The sequence below is a fragment of the Sceloporus undulatus genome, chromosome 3, assembly GCF_019175285.1.
Source record: "Sceloporus undulatus isolate JIND9_A2432 ecotype Alabama chromosome 3, SceUnd_v1.1, whole genome shotgun sequence".
In the NCBI taxonomy this organism is placed as follows: domain Eukaryota; kingdom Metazoa; phylum Chordata; class Lepidosauria; order Squamata; family Phrynosomatidae; genus Sceloporus; species Sceloporus undulatus.
In genome coordinates, this window is record NC_056524.1 from 11,564,664 (window position 1) to 11,585,488 (window position 20,825).

Sequence of the window (20,825 nt, forward strand, 5' to 3'; positions counted from 1 at the left end):
TTGTGACGCTCAAATTCACACCCATGTAGTTTTGTATTGGTTACACTACACCAATCTTCTGAGCTCAACCTGAGGATAATGGAGCAGAAGCCAGAACAGGGGAATTTCAGCACAAAATAAGTAAAGAGATAGTAGAGGAATATCTGGTTAATCTAAATGATTTTAAGTCTCCAGGACCAGATGAACTACATCTAAGGGTATTAAAAGAGCTGGCAAATGTAATATCGGAGCCATTGGCAATAATCTTTGAGAACTCCTGGAGAACAGGAGAAGTCCTAGTAGACTGGAGGAGGGCAAATGTTGTCCCCATCTTCAAAAAGGGAAAAATAGAGGACCCCAACAATTATCATCCAGTTAGTCTGACATCTATATCAGGAAAGATTCTAGAGCTGATCATTAAACAGAAAGTCTGTGAACATCTAGAAAGCAATGCCATAATCACAAAAAGTCAACATGGGTTTCAGAGAAAGAAGTCATGCCAGACAAACCTGATCTCTTTTTTTGATAAAATTACCAGCTTGGTAGATGAAGGGAATGCTGTGGATATAGTATATCTTGATTTCAGTAAGGCCTTTGACAAAGTTCCCCATGACATTCTTGCAAACAAGCTTGTAAAATGTGGGCTAGACAAAGGAACTGTTACATGGATCTGTAATTGGTTGACCGGCCGAACCCAAAGGGTGCTCAACAATGGCTCCTTTTCATCCTGGAGAGAAGTGACCAGTGGGGTCCCACAGGGCTCTGTCCTGGGCCCAGTGCTATTCAACATCTTTATCAATAACTTGAAGGACAAAATTGGGGGCATACTTATCAAATTTTCAGATGACACCTAACTAGGGGGAGTAGCTAATACCCCAGAGGACAGGATCAAAATTCAAGATGACCTGAATAGACTAGAAAGCTGGGCCAAAGCTAACAAAATGAAATTCAACACGGAGAAATGTAAGGTACTGAACTTAGGGCGGAAAAATGAAATGCACAGATATAGGATGGGGGACACCTGGCTTAAGGAGACAACATGTGAAAGGGATCTTGGAGTCCAAGTAGACCACACGTTGAACATGAGTCAACAGCGCGATGCAGCAGCTAAAAAGGCCAATGCAAATTTAGGCGGCATCAAAAGTATAGTGTCTAGATCAAGGGAAGTAATAGTGCCACTGTATTCTGCTCTGGTCAGGCCCCACCTGGAATATTGTGTCCAGTTCTGGGCACCACAATTTAAAAAGGATGTGGAGAAAAAGGAGCATGTCCAAAGGAGAGCGACTAAAATAGTGAAGGGTCTGGAACCCATGCCCTACGAGGAATGACTTAGGGAGCTGGGTATGTTTAGCCTGGAGAAAAGAAGGTTAAGAGGTGATATGATAGCCCTGTTTAAATACTAGAAGGGATGTCATATTGAGGAGGGAGCAAGCTTGTTTTCTGCTGCTCCAGACACTAGGACCCGGAACAATGGATGCAAGCTACAGCAAAAGAGATTCCACCTCAAAATTAGGAGGAACTTCCTGACAGTAAGGGCTGTTCAACAGTGGAACACACTCCCTTGGAGAGTAGTGGAGTCTCCTTCTTTGGAGGTCTTTAAGCAGAGGCTGGATGGCCATCTGTCAGGTATGCTTTGACTGAGATTTCCTGCATGGCAGGGGGTTGGACTGGATGGCCCTTGTGGTCTCTTCCCAACTCTATTATTCTATGATTCTATGAATTCTAACACTATACAGATAATGGTCTCTATCTACCAGTGTGGCTGCCTATTGTTTTATAGTGTAATGGGGAATGTGAAGTAGCTGTTTCTGCCATCATAGTAAATAAAAATGTACAGTGAAGGTATTGACAAATAGTAACACACCATCTGAGGACATTATCACAGGAACCCCATTCTTGCCACACTCACACAAATTAATGAAAACACAACATACCTGTTTCTGAGAAGCCATTATTGCCTGTCTTCACAATTGCATGACTGGGGCTGCCATTGCACTCTCTTCCAGACTCCCCCTTAATTCTGCCTCCCAGCCCCATGTCCTATCCAGAATGCTATTTATTTTATTACTTTTTAAACACAGATTTACAGTTCTGGTAATGCAATTTAAGTTTTTTTAAAAAAGAAAAAAAAATATCTCCACCAAAAATAAATCAGGTTGCTTGGGAATAGTGAGGGGGAACGGGGGACAGAGGAGAGGAAAACATTGAAACCACATGACTGCCAATCTTGCAACTGCCATGGCAGTGATGTTTCACACTTCAGGAGTCCTGGGACTTGCCATTGATGGGTTTCCCATCAATGAAAAAGGACTCCTTGACCACACTTGGCATAAACAGTAGCTGCTGGTCAGAGGTGGCACTGTGTGATAAGTATCACCAAAGGTGCTATTTTACAACTATAATCACAGTTTAAAAGCCCAGTACATCTCCTTAGAACATGCAACTGCATGATTGGAATCCTGAACTAGAGCAAAACCACTGTATCAGTTATTGAATGATGAGTTAACACTTAGGTCAATCCAATGGACTCAATTCTTGTAAAGACTATAAGAATCAAGAATAGCAATAGGATATGGGCACATGGGAAATTCTTTTCACATCTGGGATTTTGCTTAAGCCACCTATGACCTAAAAATGTTCATTGCATAGTGGCCAAACTAGTACAAGCGCATGAGTAAGGGAACTCACACAGCTGTATGACACCAGCTGGACTCTAGTCAATATCTCTCAGGTGAAAGTGTAGGTGTGTGGCCCTCCAAAGTTACCTTAGGGCTAATTCATCCCCAGTCCCTAACCATTGTTCACCCTTGAACCTAAGGGTTGAAGCAAAACCATTCTCCACATGTTGGAATTATACTTGCTAATTTCCATCAGAAATATAATGGTTACAGTAGCAAATAACTAAGCATACATGGGTCAGTTTGCAAAGAGAGACGGGAAGTTTTTAAAAAGGCAGACATAAAGGCTCGGTTGAACTAGGGCCATAATTTATTAAATCCAATGAGAATGATTTCCAGAGGGGAACTGATGTATGGTGGCAACCTATACCAAGCTGCCTCACAGCTCCAGGCAGCTGCTGCTGGTTGACCATAAAGATCCAGCCATATCCTGCACACAAGTCTCATAGTCCTAGGGTGCACCTACACTATAGAAATAATAGTTGATGCATCCCTGGAGTGCAAATTTCTGGTCTGGCCAGTCTCTAAAAAGGAGCCTCCAGGAACACAACAACACTTTCCTAATCTCAACCATCCATACTTCCTTGCCAGATTGTGACCAGTTAACCTGTTTACAAGCAGAACAGCTGCCAGTACAACTGAAGCCAAGCACTGATTAACCTGTGTAAAGTAGGTAAACAAATAAACAACCATAACCCTGTGCAAAGCACAAATGAGCCAAAAAATCCTACTTGGCCTCCTAGCATGACCAGATAATCTTGAATAGAATGGAGGGGAGGGGAACTGCTGCAAAGAATGAAGCCTGAACAGAAAGAGCACTAGGCTGAAATACCCTTGGCTCCTCTTCAATGTGCTACACAAAAGCATGTTCATCTTCTTAAGTATCTCTTTCCTTTCCTGCCCTCTCTGCAAATGGCTTTCCCAAACCATAGTGCAGCAGTGACCAGGGAACAGAATTGGCAGTGTGGTCATAAACTGACTATGCAGACCGCACAGCACTGGGAAGATACATTTACAGTCAGCCCTCCACATCTGCGACTTTCATTTTTGCGGCTTTGATTATTCATGGATTTGATTAATACGTTCTCTCTAGGCATCTCTAGGTCATCTATGGCCAACTTTTGCCAAAAGCTGCACTGTAGGAACTAGAAATTTTTAGAGAGAAGACTTCTCTTAGCATTTTTAGGTCTTCCAGTATAATGCTAAAGTCAACATCTGATGGATATTGACCCTAGGTATTCTCTCAGGTAAAAAAAGTGATTTTTTAATTGCAGTTTTCCCTCTTTCACAGGGGTTCTGCATCTCTAATCCCAGGGAATGTGGACGGCCCACTGTATTTTACTACATACACACATACACAGAGTTGTAATTTAACCTTTCAATCTGACAACATTTTATTTCTATTACTAAACAAACTTTCAAGATACAAGTTCCAACTTTGAACTGCAATTCCATTCACCCACAAGGGAAAGAAGAAAAGCAAAGCAAAACAATTGTTCAAAGCACCAAGAGGAGATCTATGTGGCTCCATTTGGCCTACCTTCTGGCTGGTATTGTGCTATTATTGTTACAGTCTGCCCTGCTCCTTTAAGTGCTGCGGCGGCCTGTTCATGGGTAGCACCACGAAGATCAATTCCATTCACCTACAAGAGAATGAAGAAAAACAAAGCCAAGCAATGGTCAGATGCAGTCTGGGGTGGTCTCATTTGAAGCTCTTCCTTTTTAAAAGGAAAAAAATGAATTAAAAGCAGAGAACAAATGACAACTGTTCAGAAGCTAATCCTCCCCCATAGGCTGACCACAGGTTACAGCAGCAATCAAAACCGAACTAGAATAATTGAATCATAGAGTTGGAAGTAGCCTCATAGCCAACTTCTTGCTTAGTCCAGGATCTTTAGCTAAAGCAGTGACTTCCAAACTTTGGTCCTCTAGATGTTTTGGACTTTAGCAGCCAGAATTCCCCACAGTTGACCAAGCTATCTGGGCTTCTGGGAGCTGAAGTCCAAAACACCTGGAGGAACAAAGTTTGGGAATTACTGAATGAAAGCATCTGCAGTTGGTATCTGTGCAGCCTCTTTCTGAATATATCCAGAGAAGGAGAACCCACAATTTTTTTAGGCAGTTGTTTCCATTGCTGAACAGCTCTTACTGTCAAGAAGCTCCTTCTAATGTTCAATCAAAATCTACCACCTCTATTGTAAAACCATTAAACCAAGTTGTGCCCTATGGGGCAGCAGAGAACAAGCCCACACTCTACTCTTTGTGACAGCCATTAGGGTATTTAAAGAGTGCAGTCATGTTGCACCTCAGTCGTGTCTTCACCAAGCCCAATTCCTTCAACTTTTTCTGATATGTTTTGTTCTCCATACTTCTCTGTTGCCCTTCTTTGAATCACTCCAACTTGTCTATATCCTTCTTAAAATGAGGCATCCAGAACTGAACCTAATTTTCCAGATAAGACCTGACCAGTACAGAATATAGCAGGACTATTCCTTCCGCTGAGTTAGAAGCTATGCTTCAACTAGTGCAGGTTAAAATAGCTTTTATTTTCTTTATTGCAGCATCACACTGCTGGCTCATAGTCATCTTATGATGAATAATAATCCCAATGTCCTTTTTGCATGTAGTAGTGCTATGCCATCCCCATCCTATACTTGCCCTTTTTTGTGGGCTAAATGTGGAATTCTGCATTTATCTCTATTCAGTGGTATCACTAGGGTTAGTGTCACCCATGGATCTCCCAACTTCCAGGGTGAACAGATGTCATAACCGCAAAAGAGGGTGAGGCACTGCAAATTGTAGGGCATTCAAGAAAAATTTGGAAATTATAAAATAAAAGCTGAAACCACTAATATGAATTCATGTTCTTAGTCATGATCAAAATGGAGGACATTTTGAAATTTCTCCTGGACAAAAAATTAAAATCTAGGTCATGTCATGGAAAGGAAGGATGTCTGGTCACCCTGCCCTCTCCCTACTTGTCTGTCCCCAACATAGCACAGCAGCCAGTTCTGACAGCCACACTGCAATTTTTCAATTCAATGGTGTTACTATGCCAGTGGCAAAGGTAGAAGCAGCGTCTTGTTGGTCATTCTTTCTTTTTCTGCCTACAAAATGAGAAGGGCCTTGATGGCAGCAAAATGGGAGGTAGAAGTGATCAGTCTCTGGGCACAGGATCTGCCATTCATCACCATTCAATTGTTCAGGGATATTCTTATCCCAGTTTTATATTGGTTGCAAATGCAGGGAATCCTGGAAGAGACCACAAGGGCCATCCAGTTCAACCCCTTGTCATGCAGGAAGACACAGTCAAAGCACTCTCAACAGATGGTCATCCAGCCCCTGCTTAAAAACCTCCAATGAAGGAAACTCTGCTATTCTCTGAGGGAATGTGTTCTACTGTCAAACAGCTCTTACTGTCAGGAAGTTCTTCCTAATGTTGAAGTAGAATCTTTTCCTATACAGTGGTACCCCGGGATACGAATTACCCAGCTTACGAATTTTTCGGGATACGAAAAAATCCCATAGGGATTTATTGTTTCGGCTTACGAAGGTTTTTTTGGGTTACGAAAAAACCTCGGCGCTGTTTTCAATGGAGCCGCGGCGGAGCCGCGGCTTTTTTCCCATTAGCGCCTATGGCAATTCAGGTTACGAAGGTTTTTCGGGTTACGAAATTAGCCGCGGAACGAATTAATTTCGTAACCCGAGGGAGCACTGTAGTTTGAATCCATTGCTTTGGGTCCTATTCTCTGGAGCATCAGAAAACATGCTTGCTCCATCTTCAACATGACACCCCTTCAAATACTTAAACAAGGCTATCATATCACCTCTTAACCATCTCTTCTTCAGGCTAAACATACCCAGCTCCCATCTCTTCCTCATAGGGCATGGTTTCCAGACCCTTCAGCATTTTGGTTGCCCTTCTCTGAACATGCTTCATGTTGTCAACATCCTTTTTTAACTGTGGTGCCCAGAACTGGACACAGTATTCCAGGTGAGGCCTGGCCAAACCAGAATAGTGACACTATTATGTCCTTTCATATAGATTTCATTTTTATAGACAATCATTTGGATGTCACCCCCTGTTATGGCGTCTCCCAGTGAGATGAGTACACCATGTATCCCTTAGTGGTGCCACTGTCTCTACTGAATTTCACTTTATTAATTCTTGCCCATTGTTATAGTTCATCAAGGTCCTTTCAAATTCTACTCCTGTCTTCCAACATGTTAGCCATCCCTCCCAATTTTTATCATCTGCAAACTTGATAAGAATTTCCTTCACTCTGCCATCTAAGTCATTGGAAAAAAAAGTTGAAGAGTAATGTCCTTAGGCCAGATCGCTGAGGCCCTCCACTCAACTTCAGAAGGACTTCAGGGTCACATATGAGGGTTTCAAAGATCACATACAGCTTACAACTCACACTTTGCACAACCCCATCCTATGCAATTCTGGCCACCCCACTCTGAACATTTAAAAAGTATCTTAAATGTGGTATTGAGAATACAGCCTGAGTTTTTGCTGAAGTGATAAAACCCATTTTTGTGTTGTAAATGTTTCAGATTTTAAATGGAGGTACAGAAAAATGAAAGCTTTCAATCTGTCATTTTCTTCTGTGTGCACTTTTCCTTTGTGTGTATGTGTGTTGTTTGCCTTCAAGTTGTTTCCAACTTATGGAAACTGAAAGGTGAACCTACCACAGGGTTTTCTTAGCAAGTTTCTTCAGAAGGGGTTTGCCATTGCCATCCCCTAAGGCTGAAAGAGTATGACTTGTCCAAGATGATATAGGTAATGTTTGTCTATGGTTGGCCTGTAGTCCCATGTCTCTCCCTCAGGAGACTAAGGGCTAGTCTACACATTTAAAATAATTCTCATTCCAATCAAACTGAATGTGATCTGGACATATCCAAGTTGCAAGTGTTTTGGGAGAACCTCTTCAAGTTTGTGGGAAAAGACTTCATGGTTTTTACTGGAGTATCCACTGAAATCTGCAGGAATGCACATTATCATATGTGTTGCTGTCTGTTTCATATGGATTGAGATGGCTGCACATTTTCAGCAGAGAATGTGTGCACAGATGTGAATCTGCACAGGAAAGTGACAAGTAACCATTGATGCACATATGCAAAAAATGTGCCCCAATTTGCACAGTACACTTACATGTAGATTAGCCCTCAGGGATTAGTGTCAAATAACACAATTTGATGTCAAATAGTGCAGAAATAATGCAGTTTGACACAGCTTTAACTGCCATGGTTCAATCCTGAGGAATCCTGGAATTTGTAGTTTGTAGGGGTACCAGAGGTCTCTGACATGTAAGGCTAAATATCTCTCAAAATTAAAAATCTCAGAATTCCACAGCACTGAGCCAAGGCAGTTAAAATGGTGTCAAACTACATTATTTCTGCAGTGTAGGTGCATCCTGAATTGGTACAATGCAGACACACAAGTAACCTCTCAGTGAGAAGGTCAGTTTCTGTGGAGATAAATATAAAGGACAGAATGTGATTTTGGGTTCTGGTTCCATTTTCTACGCATCAGTCACACACAGCAAAAACAGAGCAGGAAGGGGAGGGAAACGTTGAGTATTGGGCAATGAACTGAGAAGCAAATCTGCCCAATTGGCTACAGATCTCAGCTTCCATTTGCACAGAATTTGGAGACCTGAATCTCCATGCTGCTATTTTGGCAAAGAATATAAACAATCCCAAATTATTATGCAACTACCTCAGGCTTTAATACTTAAATGCCTCACTGCCTCTGTTCTCCTGTAGTTCTGCCTTGCTTGTCAGCTCTGGGAAGGTGAAGCATGCACATATATTCCATGCTTTTTTGTTTTGTTTGTATTGAACTTTACCTTCAGGGCATCACTGTAGTTTATAGTTATTTATTTATTATATTACTCTACTGTCCACTCCAATTAGGCTCAAGATGGAAGTAGCAATAACCAAAAAATAGAAGGCATAACTAAATATTTATGTTTGTTTATATGTGTGTGTGTGTGTCTTCACATACACATATACAGACAAACATAAATATTTACTTATAGTCTATTTTTTATCTTATTCCTACTTCTATCTTTAGCCGAATTGTGTGTATATGAAATATGTGTCTATATAATATTCATAAAAGCCAGCATGGAGTAATGTTTTGAGCATAGGTCTGTGTGTGTTGTCTGCCTTCAAGTTGTTTCCAATTTATGGCAACCCCAAGGCAAACCTATCATGGGGGTTTCTTGGCAAGATTTGTTCAGAGGAGGTTTGCCACTGCCTTCCCCTGAGGCTGAGAATGTGTGGCATGACTAAGGTCACCCAATGGGTTTCCATGGCTGAGCTGGGAATTGAATCCTGGTCTCCAGAGTCATAGTCCAACACTCAAAACCACTATGCCACACTGGCTCAAGTGTAGGATTAGAATCCTGGAGATTAGCATTTGATTCCCCACTTGGCCATGGAAACCCATTGGGTGACTCTGGGCGAGTCACACACTCTCAGCCCCAGAAAACATGGTGAGAGGTTCACCTTAGAGTCATCATAAATTGAAAATGTCTTGAAAGTATACAACAACAAACTCTTCATAAATTGCAGAAATGCACACATTGAATACCTACTTTAAAATGTTCCTCAGTATTTTCTTGGAGAACATCCAGGGTCTCAACAACAGGGAGGAATTATGTAGAATGGTTCTCCACCTATAGTCCAGCTTTTCCAAAACCTGGATTCCCCAATGTTCTTAGAAGATAACAATACCCTAATTCCTGACCACTGGTCATGTTTGCTGGGGATGAGAGGACTTATAGGCCAACACGTTCTGCCATAGCCTCCTTACTTCAGTTTGCCATACTGAGAAGGCCACCACAAGGTGCTTCCAGAGGACATTTGAGAAAAGAGGCAGATGGAACAAGCATGTAGGTATGGAAAAAAATATTCAAAAATACTCAGGAAATGGTTGGAAAATGTGTCTTCATTATTTAGAAATCCTGGAATGATGAGAATTGGTGCAGTTCACAACTTGTTCTGTGCAAAATTTGCATGTGATTGCTATGCTCAGAAAACCACATTTTCTATGGTATGTTTATGTAATATTTTTATTATTTGCAAAAAGGGTTGTTTCCTGCAGATAAAAAAAAAATTCTATGCAAAAAAAATCACATCTGAATTTTGCACCGAATGTCCTGAATCATGAATAGTCTTTGAAAATGGTGTTGTTTTTAAAGACTATCTTGCAGTAAGAAGAAAACTGTAAATGAAGATTCACATCTGTACAGGCATGTCCTTGGTCTGTATATAAGTAGTCAAATTGCCCATTTAATATCTAGTTGTAGATGGCTCCCAATGCCACCAGTTGAAATAGCTATGTTAAGTGAAGCACTCCAAGGAACTATGAAGCAGCACCTGGAAAAAATATGGCTTTGAACTGCTTGGGGACTTCTGGGATTTGTAGTCCAAAACAGGAACTTTCTCATAGCTTTGCTTCTGAAGACCAGATGTTGGCAATAAGCAACAGAGAGAAGTCATTGATTTCATGCTCTGCTTCTGAATTTCTCTGGGGCATCTGGCTGGATGTTGTGGGAAACAGAAGGCTGGAACAAAATAGAGCTCAGCCTAATGGAGCAAGGCAAGCCCTAGATTCTGATGTTGGCTCCATTATTAAACCCATTTGCCAAACAGACAAGCATGGGGAAAGGTTAGGGATGAAAAGCAAAGCTGTTCGCACTTCCCAAAGCAGAAGCCTTGAATGAAGTGGTATGCTGATATAATTTTTTACAAATATATTTTTAAAAAAATATTTTTAGAATGGCTTTAAGGTTGGAACCTTCCTACAGTGCCATCCAATTTTTCAAAAAAGAAATTATTGAACAATGTGTTATAAAATGCTTTCATGGCCAATATTCATGGTGTTTTTTTTTTTTTTTTCAGGCTATGTGGCCATGTTCTAGAAGAGTTTATTCCTGATGTTTCACCAGCATCTGTGGCGGGCAACTTCAGAGAATGCATTCTCTGAAGATGCCAACCACAGATGCTGTCGAAACATCAGGAATAAACTCTTCTAGAACATGGCCTCATAGCCGGAAAAAAAACACAAAAAAACCTATAAATTATTGAACACTTTACAATAAAATAACTTTCCATGAGAGCAGTAAAAACACTCAACAGTAAGAGTTGATTCTTTAGTTTTCTTGGAGACTTAGGGGCTCGTCAGACTGGCCATTAAAGTTGGCCTGGGAGCAGAGTTGGGGCGTCACGTCCATATGACTCTGCCCCCTGAGTGCTGTGATGGTGTGTGCCACTCCACATCATGGTGCTCCGCTCCTCCTCTGCTGCATCCGCACGGCGCAGCACCAAAGGAGCACAGTATAGTTGCAGTAGTGTGGCTATTGCACCCTGGAAAGGCCAGATCTGGGCTGTGGCAAGAAGTTACCACGGCCCCAATCTAGCCAGGAAAGGGGTGGTGTTGCACTGTCCCTTAAGGTCTGTGTGTACAGCCCATTTGGCCCCATCTGCACTGCAGAAATAATCCAGTTTGACACAGTTTTAACTGCCATGGATTTAACGTTATGGAATTCTGGGATTTGTAGTTTTGTGAAATATTTAGCTTTCTCTGTCAGAGTGCTCTGGTTTCACAACAAACAATTAATCTGAGAATTCCATAGAACTGAGCCATGGGAGTTAAAGCATTGTCAAACTGCATTATTTCTGCAGTGCAGATGAGGCCTAAAACAGAGGGTCCTGATAAACCAACAGTATGAAAAAACTCAAAAAGTATTCATAAATACTTACTAATCTAACCAACCTTAATGACCAGAAAGTTGTGTGCCTGATGGCTGCCAGCCTAATCACCCTTGGTGATGGCCAACTATCTCAACCTGGGTTACATGATGAAACTCTTTAGGTATTGATATTTGGAATACTGGGGACAAAGACCAGCAATGAGAATTAACTACAGTGTGCCTGCATTTTACGCGGGCGTGCCATTCGCAGCTTTCAGCATATGCTGAAAGCCATGCCGAAAGAGCCTGTGGCGCACCCAGGAAGAACTAATGGGGCACGCACCCATGATGCATGCATGCCGCTGAGCACCATGGGAGCGAGCCCCATTACTTCCTATGGAGCTTCAGCATATGCCAATTCCCCCTTACGCAGAGGGATCTGGAATGGATCCCTGCGTAGGGGGAGGGTGCACTGTAATTAAAATCAACTATGTTAGAAATTAAGCTAAGACTGGGTATTTGAAGTGTGGAGATAAGCCAGAAATAGCAGACACTTATGATGTGAACATTTTATCAACTTAAAAGTTGCATGTTTCCTTCAGCAACTTTTGGGGAAGCCCTTAAAAGGGCAAGAAACTATGCAATTCTGATCATTAAATTCTGATGGGATACATGCATTTCCTCTACCTATTTAGAGTAAAGACAACATTAGTGATTTTCTTTGCCCTCATTGTCATCATAATATAGAAACATAAGCAGCTGCATAATACCATGTCAGAGTATGGTTCCATCAAGCTTAATATTGTGAAGAAGGAGCAATTCTTCACAAAACCTGCAATCTTCTGAATGCAAAGGTGGTTACACTGCATAACCAAATTTGTTTGCCTATTGGATTATAGGTATGAATTCTATTATCATTTTCAAGTAGAGTAGACCTATTGAATTAACTGGATTTACCACTCTGTTGACTCGCCATTCCCTAATTGATTCAGTGGGGTCTACGGTATTTAGGGATAACCGAAAGAATTCAAACCGTGGCATCATCATATTCATGACACGATATCCAATTGATCTTGTCATGAATGAGCCCCCAAATGGAACTGAATGAGCATCTGTTCAGAATGAATAATGTCTTGTATGCATACAAATAAGTGAGAAGAAGGCAAATAATGTCGCTTGGTTTATTTGCAATTCAGTCTTTTTTAAACCCAGGGAGCTCACAGACTGTTATGTCAAAAGCAGAATGTCTTTTACCATTAAAAAAAGCTATGACTGATTTAGAAGCTGGTCTTCAAACTGAGATGGTCTTCAAACTGATATATATATATATATATATATATATATATATATATATATATATATGTGTGTGTGTGTGTGTGTGTGTGTGTGTGTGTGTGTGTGTGTGTGAGAGAGAGAGAGAGAGAGGGAGAGAGAGAGAGAGAGAGAGAGAGAGAGAGAGAGAGAGAGAGTCTGGAGCCTTTTTAAAGCCTTGTTTTTCTGTTCTTCTCTATTTTTATTGTTTTTATAACTGATCTGTGATTGTAATAAATTTGCTTGATAGAAATTACAGGGAAAACCAAGAGACATAATCTTCATTAGGGCAGAAACAAATCCCTAGTGTCATCTGCTATATGTACGAACAGATGTTCAGTTAGACACGAACACACAACTCCTGCTTTGTACAGGTTGCACAAATTAGAACATTTGACATTCATTTGTCATTAAATCATTCTGGGTAAAACATTCAGTGACAGTCTTGATTTTTTTGTCTTTCTGGTACTTTCAGTATTTTACCCCAAATGTGACAGCAAGAACTGTAGACATTGAAAACCAAGGTTGGTGGTGAGGGTTGGCAGTGTTATGAAATCACAACAGCAGATCAGATGTGGCATAATTCTTCCTGGTAACCTTAAGTCAAAAATCAGCTAATTCAGAATGCCTGAACTGGGTGAATTGAACCTCCAAGAGAAGGAAAATCAGAGAAGCAGAAAGTGGTGTTGGATGTCACTGGAAAACCTAGCTGGGATATTAAACAACATTTGCATGATCAAAGTTACAGAGGGGAAAACCTACTGTTGCTGCTGTAGTTGTTTTAACATTTGTATTTTTTTGAACCCCAAGTTATTTCCTAACCAAGAAAATTGCAAATTTTGGTAAGGTCTTCAAATATGAACTGAAACTAAGGAGATTATCACACGGTTCTTCAATAGCTGGATAGAAGCATAATTCTATTCCGCTATCGACACAGTAATCCATGAATCTTACTGCTCCACACTGTGGCCAGGCAAGAGGTATCCTGTAGTCTTCTGCCACTACTTTTAATTGACAGGAAATCCTGCAGTTATCCCATTATTGGAGTAATTCAGAGAGAAGGGGAATTTAAAAGGGTTTGACTGTACCGCACTCCTTTTCCAATGAAACCAAAACTTCTTAGTGCTGAGGAGGCAACCCTTCCATCTGGGGCAACAACAACGGGATTTAAAGGGGTCTGACTGCATACCAACCCATGCCCTGGCAACCCTTTCAACTGGGGGAGGAACAATGGGATTTAAAGGGGTTTGACTTTACTTACTTAATGTCGGATAGCTAACAAGTAAACGCAACAGTAGTGCAATAAGATTCATGGGGAATCTTTTGTCAGTTCATTATTGCATGGTAATATGATAAAAAATGTTGCTGTTTTAGGTATTTAAAAAGCTGCAGCAGCATCGAGAGGAAAGCTTGTGTAAATAATTTTCAAAATTCTCTACCTATTCTCTACCTATTTACACTAGCCATAATTTACAAAGGACAGGTATTCCCAACATGGAGGTGACCCAAACCTTCCAAATCTCCTGATTTGACAGGAACAGTCACTGCTGGTCTCTTATTTCCCTTCTGTACCTTAATAATAGATGCAATGAGATATTTTTTTAAATTCTTTTGATGTACTTTTAAATCACCATTGGTGGGATAATTGTATTAGCCTCTTGTATAAGCGTGTGACACCTTAAAGACTTACACCAACGTATCAGGACTTACATTTGCAGAAAATAGAATGGAGCAGTTTCACAACATCTGTATTCAAAACAGGCTATCATGAAATTAGTAATATCCCAGAGGATAGGATCACAATTCAAAATAATCTTATCAGATTAGAGAGCAGGGCCCAAACTAAAAAGCAGTGCTTGTTAATTTGCTAACAAACAGAACCAGTAGTGCTACATTCTACCCCATCTAAACTAATGGAAACACCTGAACATGGGTAAAGGTTGTGGCTAATGCTGCTGCCACATTGCAAAATTAGTGCAGTTTGACACTGATTTAACTGCCTGGCGTCATGCTGCCAAATCCTGGGACTTGGGGCTGGTTATGGCGCCAGAGCTCTCTGACAGAGACTCCTCAATATCTCACAAAAGTACAATTCGCAGAACCCCATATCATTGAGCCATGCCTGTTAAAGCGGTGTCAAATTGCATGGCAGGGGGTTGGACTGGTTGGCCCTTTTGATTATGTGATTCTATGATTCTACTATGAAATTGCATGATTTCAGCAGTGCAGATGCAGCCAGAGTCCTGGGTTCACGGGGAAAGCTGGTAGAAAAATAAAACCTAGTTCTCCATGCTGCTGTCCCCCGGTGCCTTTTTTCCTTCTCAGTCAGGCAAATGCACCCACTCCTACACGTTGCTCCTGCCCTGCCCTCTCTATTGTCAGAATATCATAATTTCATCCCTGACCTTTTGCAGTAATCAACACATGCTGTTCTCTTCTTTGTCTGCCCTGTCCCTCTACTATTTTCCGAGGGCTTTTATTCTTTCTTTTTGCCAAGGCTGATGCTCCTCCCCTCCTACACAGTTCCTCTCACTTTGCCACCCATGCCAGTCCCCATACACGTGCCCTCTTCCTCTGTTGCCTGGCATGCTCTCTTGCCCCCCCCCAGCCATATCAATTGTAAAAAACTATACCCTTCCATCAAACTGCAATTTGATATCATGCCTACTTAGGAATTCTGTCAGTGTTTTAGGCCTGCTCCAGCTGGCCAAATCTTAAGACAATTTTTTTTTTAAAACAGGAAGGCACATTCTAAAAGCTGGGCTTTTAGATTCTCCTCAGTTCAAGTTTAAAAAAACCCTCAGGTTTTTGCTTCTTTCCCTCTTTTATCAATTTATATCAAAAAGCCCTGTCCTTTCTCGAGAAAGAAGGATTTGGTTGGCTTACAAAATTTTAGGGTGCATCTACACTGAAGAAATAATGCAGCTTTATATAATGCAAAATTCAGAAACAAAATACAGAATGCAGAAATAATGTAGCACTTTAACTCCTGGGATTTGTAGTTTTGTGAGGTACCCACACACTTTGGCAGAGAAGGTTAAAGACCTTGCAAAAGACCTTGGAATCATAGAAGTGGAAAAGATATTAAAGGCCATCTGTTCCAACCCTCTGCCATGCTGGAATATACAACCAAGGCATTCCTAACAGACGGCCATCCAACCTCTGTTTAACCCCCCCCCCCAAACGACAGAGAGGACCATTTTGGGCAAGATTCAGTCCCTTCCTCTCCTCTCCTCTCCTCTCCTCTCCTCTCCACTGAGTTAACTGAGTGCAAACTATTTTGCCACTTTGAAGCTAGCTTGCAGTGACTGAGGTAGACTTCAGAGAAAGGGGGAATATGGGAGGAAGAGACAGAAACTGGACCATTTAAAAATCAGCTGGAAAAAAGTGGTATCATAGAGGATTAATGAGGACTGTGCCTGCCAAACTGGGACTGTTGGAGGCTGTGCCATCTTGAATCTGCTCCTAGAACCATAGCACCTGTTGTTGATAGTTTTAGTGCAGTGGATCTCAACCTTTCCTGTGCCCAACAACTCTAGGAAATATTTGGCTAATGTTTGCATCCTCTGCAACACTAATATAATATTTGAAAATGAAGTTTAATTTCTAATTTTTGAACCATAAATCGAACCACATGCAATACAAATCAACAAATCAAACTTAAAGGATACAACTGAACAAATTATATATTAAAAAATAAGATGTTAACTCAGTGCCTAAAATGCCAATCTAAATTGAGCAATTTGATTCTAATTTATTCCCAAAAAATGTTAAACTATTGTAAAATTCAGGGGAGGCATGGTGGCACAGTGATGAAATGCCAGTGCTACGGCCACAACATTGTGAGTTCAATCCCAGAGGGCTCCGAGGATGACTCAGCCTTCCATCCTTTTGTAGGTCGGTAAAATGTGTACCCAGCTTGTTGGGGCAATTGGTTTGCAGGCTGCAAACTGCTTAGAGAGTGCTTAGTTCACTATGAATTTGTATAGAAATGTAAATACTATTGCTGTTACAGTTGTTATTGCTAAATTGTAAAATCCTCTCCTTTCGATTAAATAAACAATGGGATTACTATCTACGCAGCACAACCACCTATTACCACTTCTCAAGGCATACGGAGTTGGCTGAGTGATGACTTGTGATTCGTCACTCAAGGACACAAACCACTCTTTCTCACATTCCCTGAAATTCCATCATGCACCCCCTGAGTGTATGGGCACCTCAGCTTGGAAGCCTCTGTTTTAATGTAAGCAGGAGTGGCCAATGGATTTTCTCCCAAGCGGGGCATTGAATATACTCTTGATGTGTCTACCATGTCTCCTGAAGTCACTCCAAATGCAATGGGACCTCTATCAGTGTCCAATTAGGGTGTGGCACTAGCAGAGCTCCTCTTCAACTCAGAGTAGCTGCAGGCGGACTGGCTAAAAACACAGAGTGGGTTTGTGGCCCCAAAAGTGGCAGATCCATTGTCCCTCCTAGATAAACAAATATCCTGCAGGCCTAAATACCTTGAGGGCATCATGCCCTGTCTGATCTTGGAAGCTAAGCAGCTCAAATCTAGTTAATATTTGGATGGAAGATTGCAAAAGAATACAAGGGCTGCTGGGTATATTTCAGAGGAAGACAATGGCAAGCCAGCTCTAAGTACTCATTGCCTAAGAAAACTACATGAAATTACTGTCGCCAACGTAAGTCAGCAGGCGGTTTGAAGGCACATTTCATGTTGTTTACTGCCCTCGAGTTGATCCTGACTCATGGCAACCCTTCAGATGAGACACCTCCAAGACCCCAAATGTCCACTGCTATGCTCAGGCCCTGCAAACCCATGCCTATAGGCCCTCTCATCGAGTCCATCAATCTACTTGCAGTCTTCTCCTCTTTCTTATACCCTCTACCTTTCCTAGCATTATTGTTTTCTCTAGTGATCCATGCCTTCTCATTATGTGGCCAAAGTATGACAGTCTCAGTTTGATCATCTTGGCTTCCAAGGAGAGTTCTGGTTTGATCTATTCAAGGACCCATCTGCTTGTCTTTTGGCTGCACATGGTATCCTAAGCACTCTTCTCCAGCACATCTCGAATGAACTGATTTCCTTTCTGCTTCTTTTACTGCCCAGCTATCGTATCTGTACATGACAATGGAGAATACAATGGTCTGGATATTTCTGACCTTAGTACTCAGTTGTATATTTTTAGTCTTTATTTTTCAGGATCTTTTCTAATTCCATTATAGCTGCCCTACCCATTCCTAGTCTTCTTCTTTTCACACACAAATATATGAAAACTCTACCATTCCATCCCTCTCCAGTTTGGTCCTACATGTTTCCCATTCTGTTATTTAAGTTCTGTGTCTCCATTGACGCCCCCTTGTCGTGGGGGAGAGGCTTGCGCACCCTAATGATGTTGTGAGCTATGATGGCGGTGGTATAATAGCCACAGGCAGGGCCTCCCATGCCAGACAGGTCACAACCGAAGGGTCTGACCAAGAGTGCCAAAGGGCAGGATGGGCTCTCTAGCCTTATGGCAACCATCCTAGGAGAAGGAAAACTCTAATCCCAAACCCGGGCAGATGGTGCTCGTCTAACCCTGAAAGGTCAACCATCTCAGAGAAGGAAACTCTAATCAAACCTACGACCCGAGGACCTCGCTGCCACTGTCCATGCTTGTCAAGGCCTCAGCAGATGAACCTCTGGTTTAAAGGGTGAGGCCAGTTCTGTGCATGCTGCGCTCCACCAGAAAAATCCATTGCACAGGCTTGAAGGACACATCCAATCTCCGAAAAAGCCCTGTAGCGATAGGCGAGGGACGAAACGGCAGGTGTAAAGATGCACTGGAAGCCGCAGACCCAACTCTGCATGCAGGCGGTTCAGGACCTTGGTCACTCGAGACTGACCGGGGATGACAGTCTTGTTCGGCAGCATCCTGAATGACCAAGCAGCCTTTTTTAAAGGAGAGCACTGCTTGCTCCATATGGAGAGGGGCATAGAAAAGGTGGCCTAAAAAAAGCTCATCCCCAACAACCCGGTTGGCTAGCTGCGGCCAACGGGAATCTTCTGATGCGGTCAAACAAAGACAAAGAGACAAAGGCACACACCAGCCTCCAAAGGTGCAAACAGACTAACGCTTGCATGCTGGAACATCAGAACCATGCAAGATTCTGCAGACAGTGGACGTGTTGAGCGTCATTCTGCTCTAATAGCCCATGAATTGTCATGACTTAACATCGACATTGCTCCTCTTAGTGAAGTTCATCTCTACGAGGAAGGCAGCCTTAAAGAACACGGTGCCGGCTACACACTCTATTGGTCTGGCAAACCCAAAACTGAAAAACATCTTTCAGGTGTAGGCTTCATGATCAAAAACTCCATCGCCTCCAAACTCGAAACCTTGCCAACAGGACACTCTGATCGCATTATCTCCTTATGCCTCCCACATGTTGTTCTCTTCAGTATATATGCCCCAACTATGCAAGCTGACCCTGCGGAGAAAGACAAATTCTACTCAGACCTACGCCACCTTATACAAAAAGTCCCTGCAGAAGACAAAATCATTATCCTAGGTGACTACAATGCCAGAGTAGGAAAGAACTTCGAAGCCTGGAAAGGTGTTTTAGGCAAGCATGGTGTTGGAAACTGTAACGATAATGGACGTCTCCTGCTAGAATTTTGTGCAGAACAGCAGCTGACTATTACAAACACCATCTTTCAGCAGAAAGACAGCCTGAAGACAACCTGGATGCACCCCAGGTCCAAACACTGGCACCTCACTGACTACATCCTAGTGCACCAGAGACATATTCGCGATGTCCGTCATACCTGAGTGATGTCCAGTGCAGAATGTCAAACAGATCATCGCCTCGTAAGATGTAAACTAAATCTTCATTTTAAGTTTAATCCTAAGAGGGGTGGCATCCTAAAGAGGAGACTCCAAGTCAACAATCTTCAACAAGCTGCCATGAGAGACAACTTTCAGGCAAATTTGCAAACAAAACTTGAAGACCACCCTATAGACTCTTCTCCTACAGCGCTTTGGCAACATATCAAAAACAGCATCCTGTAGTCTGTGGAAGAATCCTTAGGGTTCTCCCTCAAGAAAAACCAAGACTGGTTTGATGAAAACAACCAAGAGATCCAGGAGCTGTTGGCAAAGAAGAGAACTGCTCACCAGGCACACCTCACCCAGCCATCCTGCCATGTAAGAAAAGCAGCCTTTCGCCTCGTATGTAGTCAACTCCAACAAAAACTCAGAGACATTCAGAACAAGTGGTGGATCAATTTAGCAGAAAAGACACAACGTTGTGCAGATCTGGGTGATTCCAGAGGATTTTACGAAGCTCTTAAAGCAGTGTTTGGACCTACATATCAGACTCAAAGCTCCCTATACAGTTCAGATGGTCAAACACTAATCACAGATAAAGCTTCCATTCTGGACCAATGGGCTGAACACTTCCAAAGCCTCTTTAGTGTCAACCGAGTAGTCCAAGATTCAGCTATTCAACAGATGACACAACAACCGATGAAGAAAGAATTGGACATAGCTCCCACTTTGGAAGAAACCGTTAAGGCCATACAGCAGATGAAAAACGGCAAGGCTGCTGGGATTGATGGAATTCCACCTGAAGCTTGGAAACATGGAGGTCATGCACTCCATGCTAAACTCCACGAACTCCTTGTGAGTTGCTGGGAAAAAGGCGAACTGCCATCAGATCTCCAAGATGCAGTCATCATCACCCTGTAGAAGAAAAAAGGAGCAAAATCGGATTGCTCGAACTACCGAGGTATAACACTGCTCTCCATTGCTGGAAAAATCCTCGCAAGGATACTGCTGAACAGATTAGTTCCTGCTATTACGGAAGAACTTCTTCCCGAAAGCCAATGTGGCTTCAGAGCTAATAGGAGCACTACAGACATGGTATTTGCCCTCAGACAACTGCAAGAGAAGTGTAGAGAGCAGAACAAAGGACTCTATGTAACATTTGTCGACCTCACCAAAGCCTTCGACACTGTGAGTAGAAAAGGCCTGTGGCAGATCCTGGAATGACTAGAATGCCCCCCCAAATTCCTCCAAATGATCATCCTGCTACATGAAGGCCAGCAAGGTCAAGTCAGATATGGCGATGCTCTCTCGGAGCCCTTTCTAATCACTAATGG

The 20,825-nt window shown here is 42.1% G+C and overlaps 1 protein-coding gene across 1 annotated transcript in view; it reads right to left on the reverse strand.

Moving 5' to 3' along the window:
* Positions 1 to 4,044: 4,044 nt before the first annotated feature.
* Positions 4,045 to 20,825, reverse strand: part of LOC121925147 (disks large homolog 2-like) — a 1,073,267-nt gene continuing 1,056,486 nt past the window's right edge. Inside the window, exon 19 of the mRNA XM_042456961.1 lies at positions 4,045 to 4,300. Coding sequence (XP_042312895.1) covers positions 4,175 to 4,300 — 126 coding nt within the window. The 3' untranslated portion in view covers positions 4,045 to 4,174. The remainder of the gene's footprint in view (positions 4,301 to 20,825) is intronic.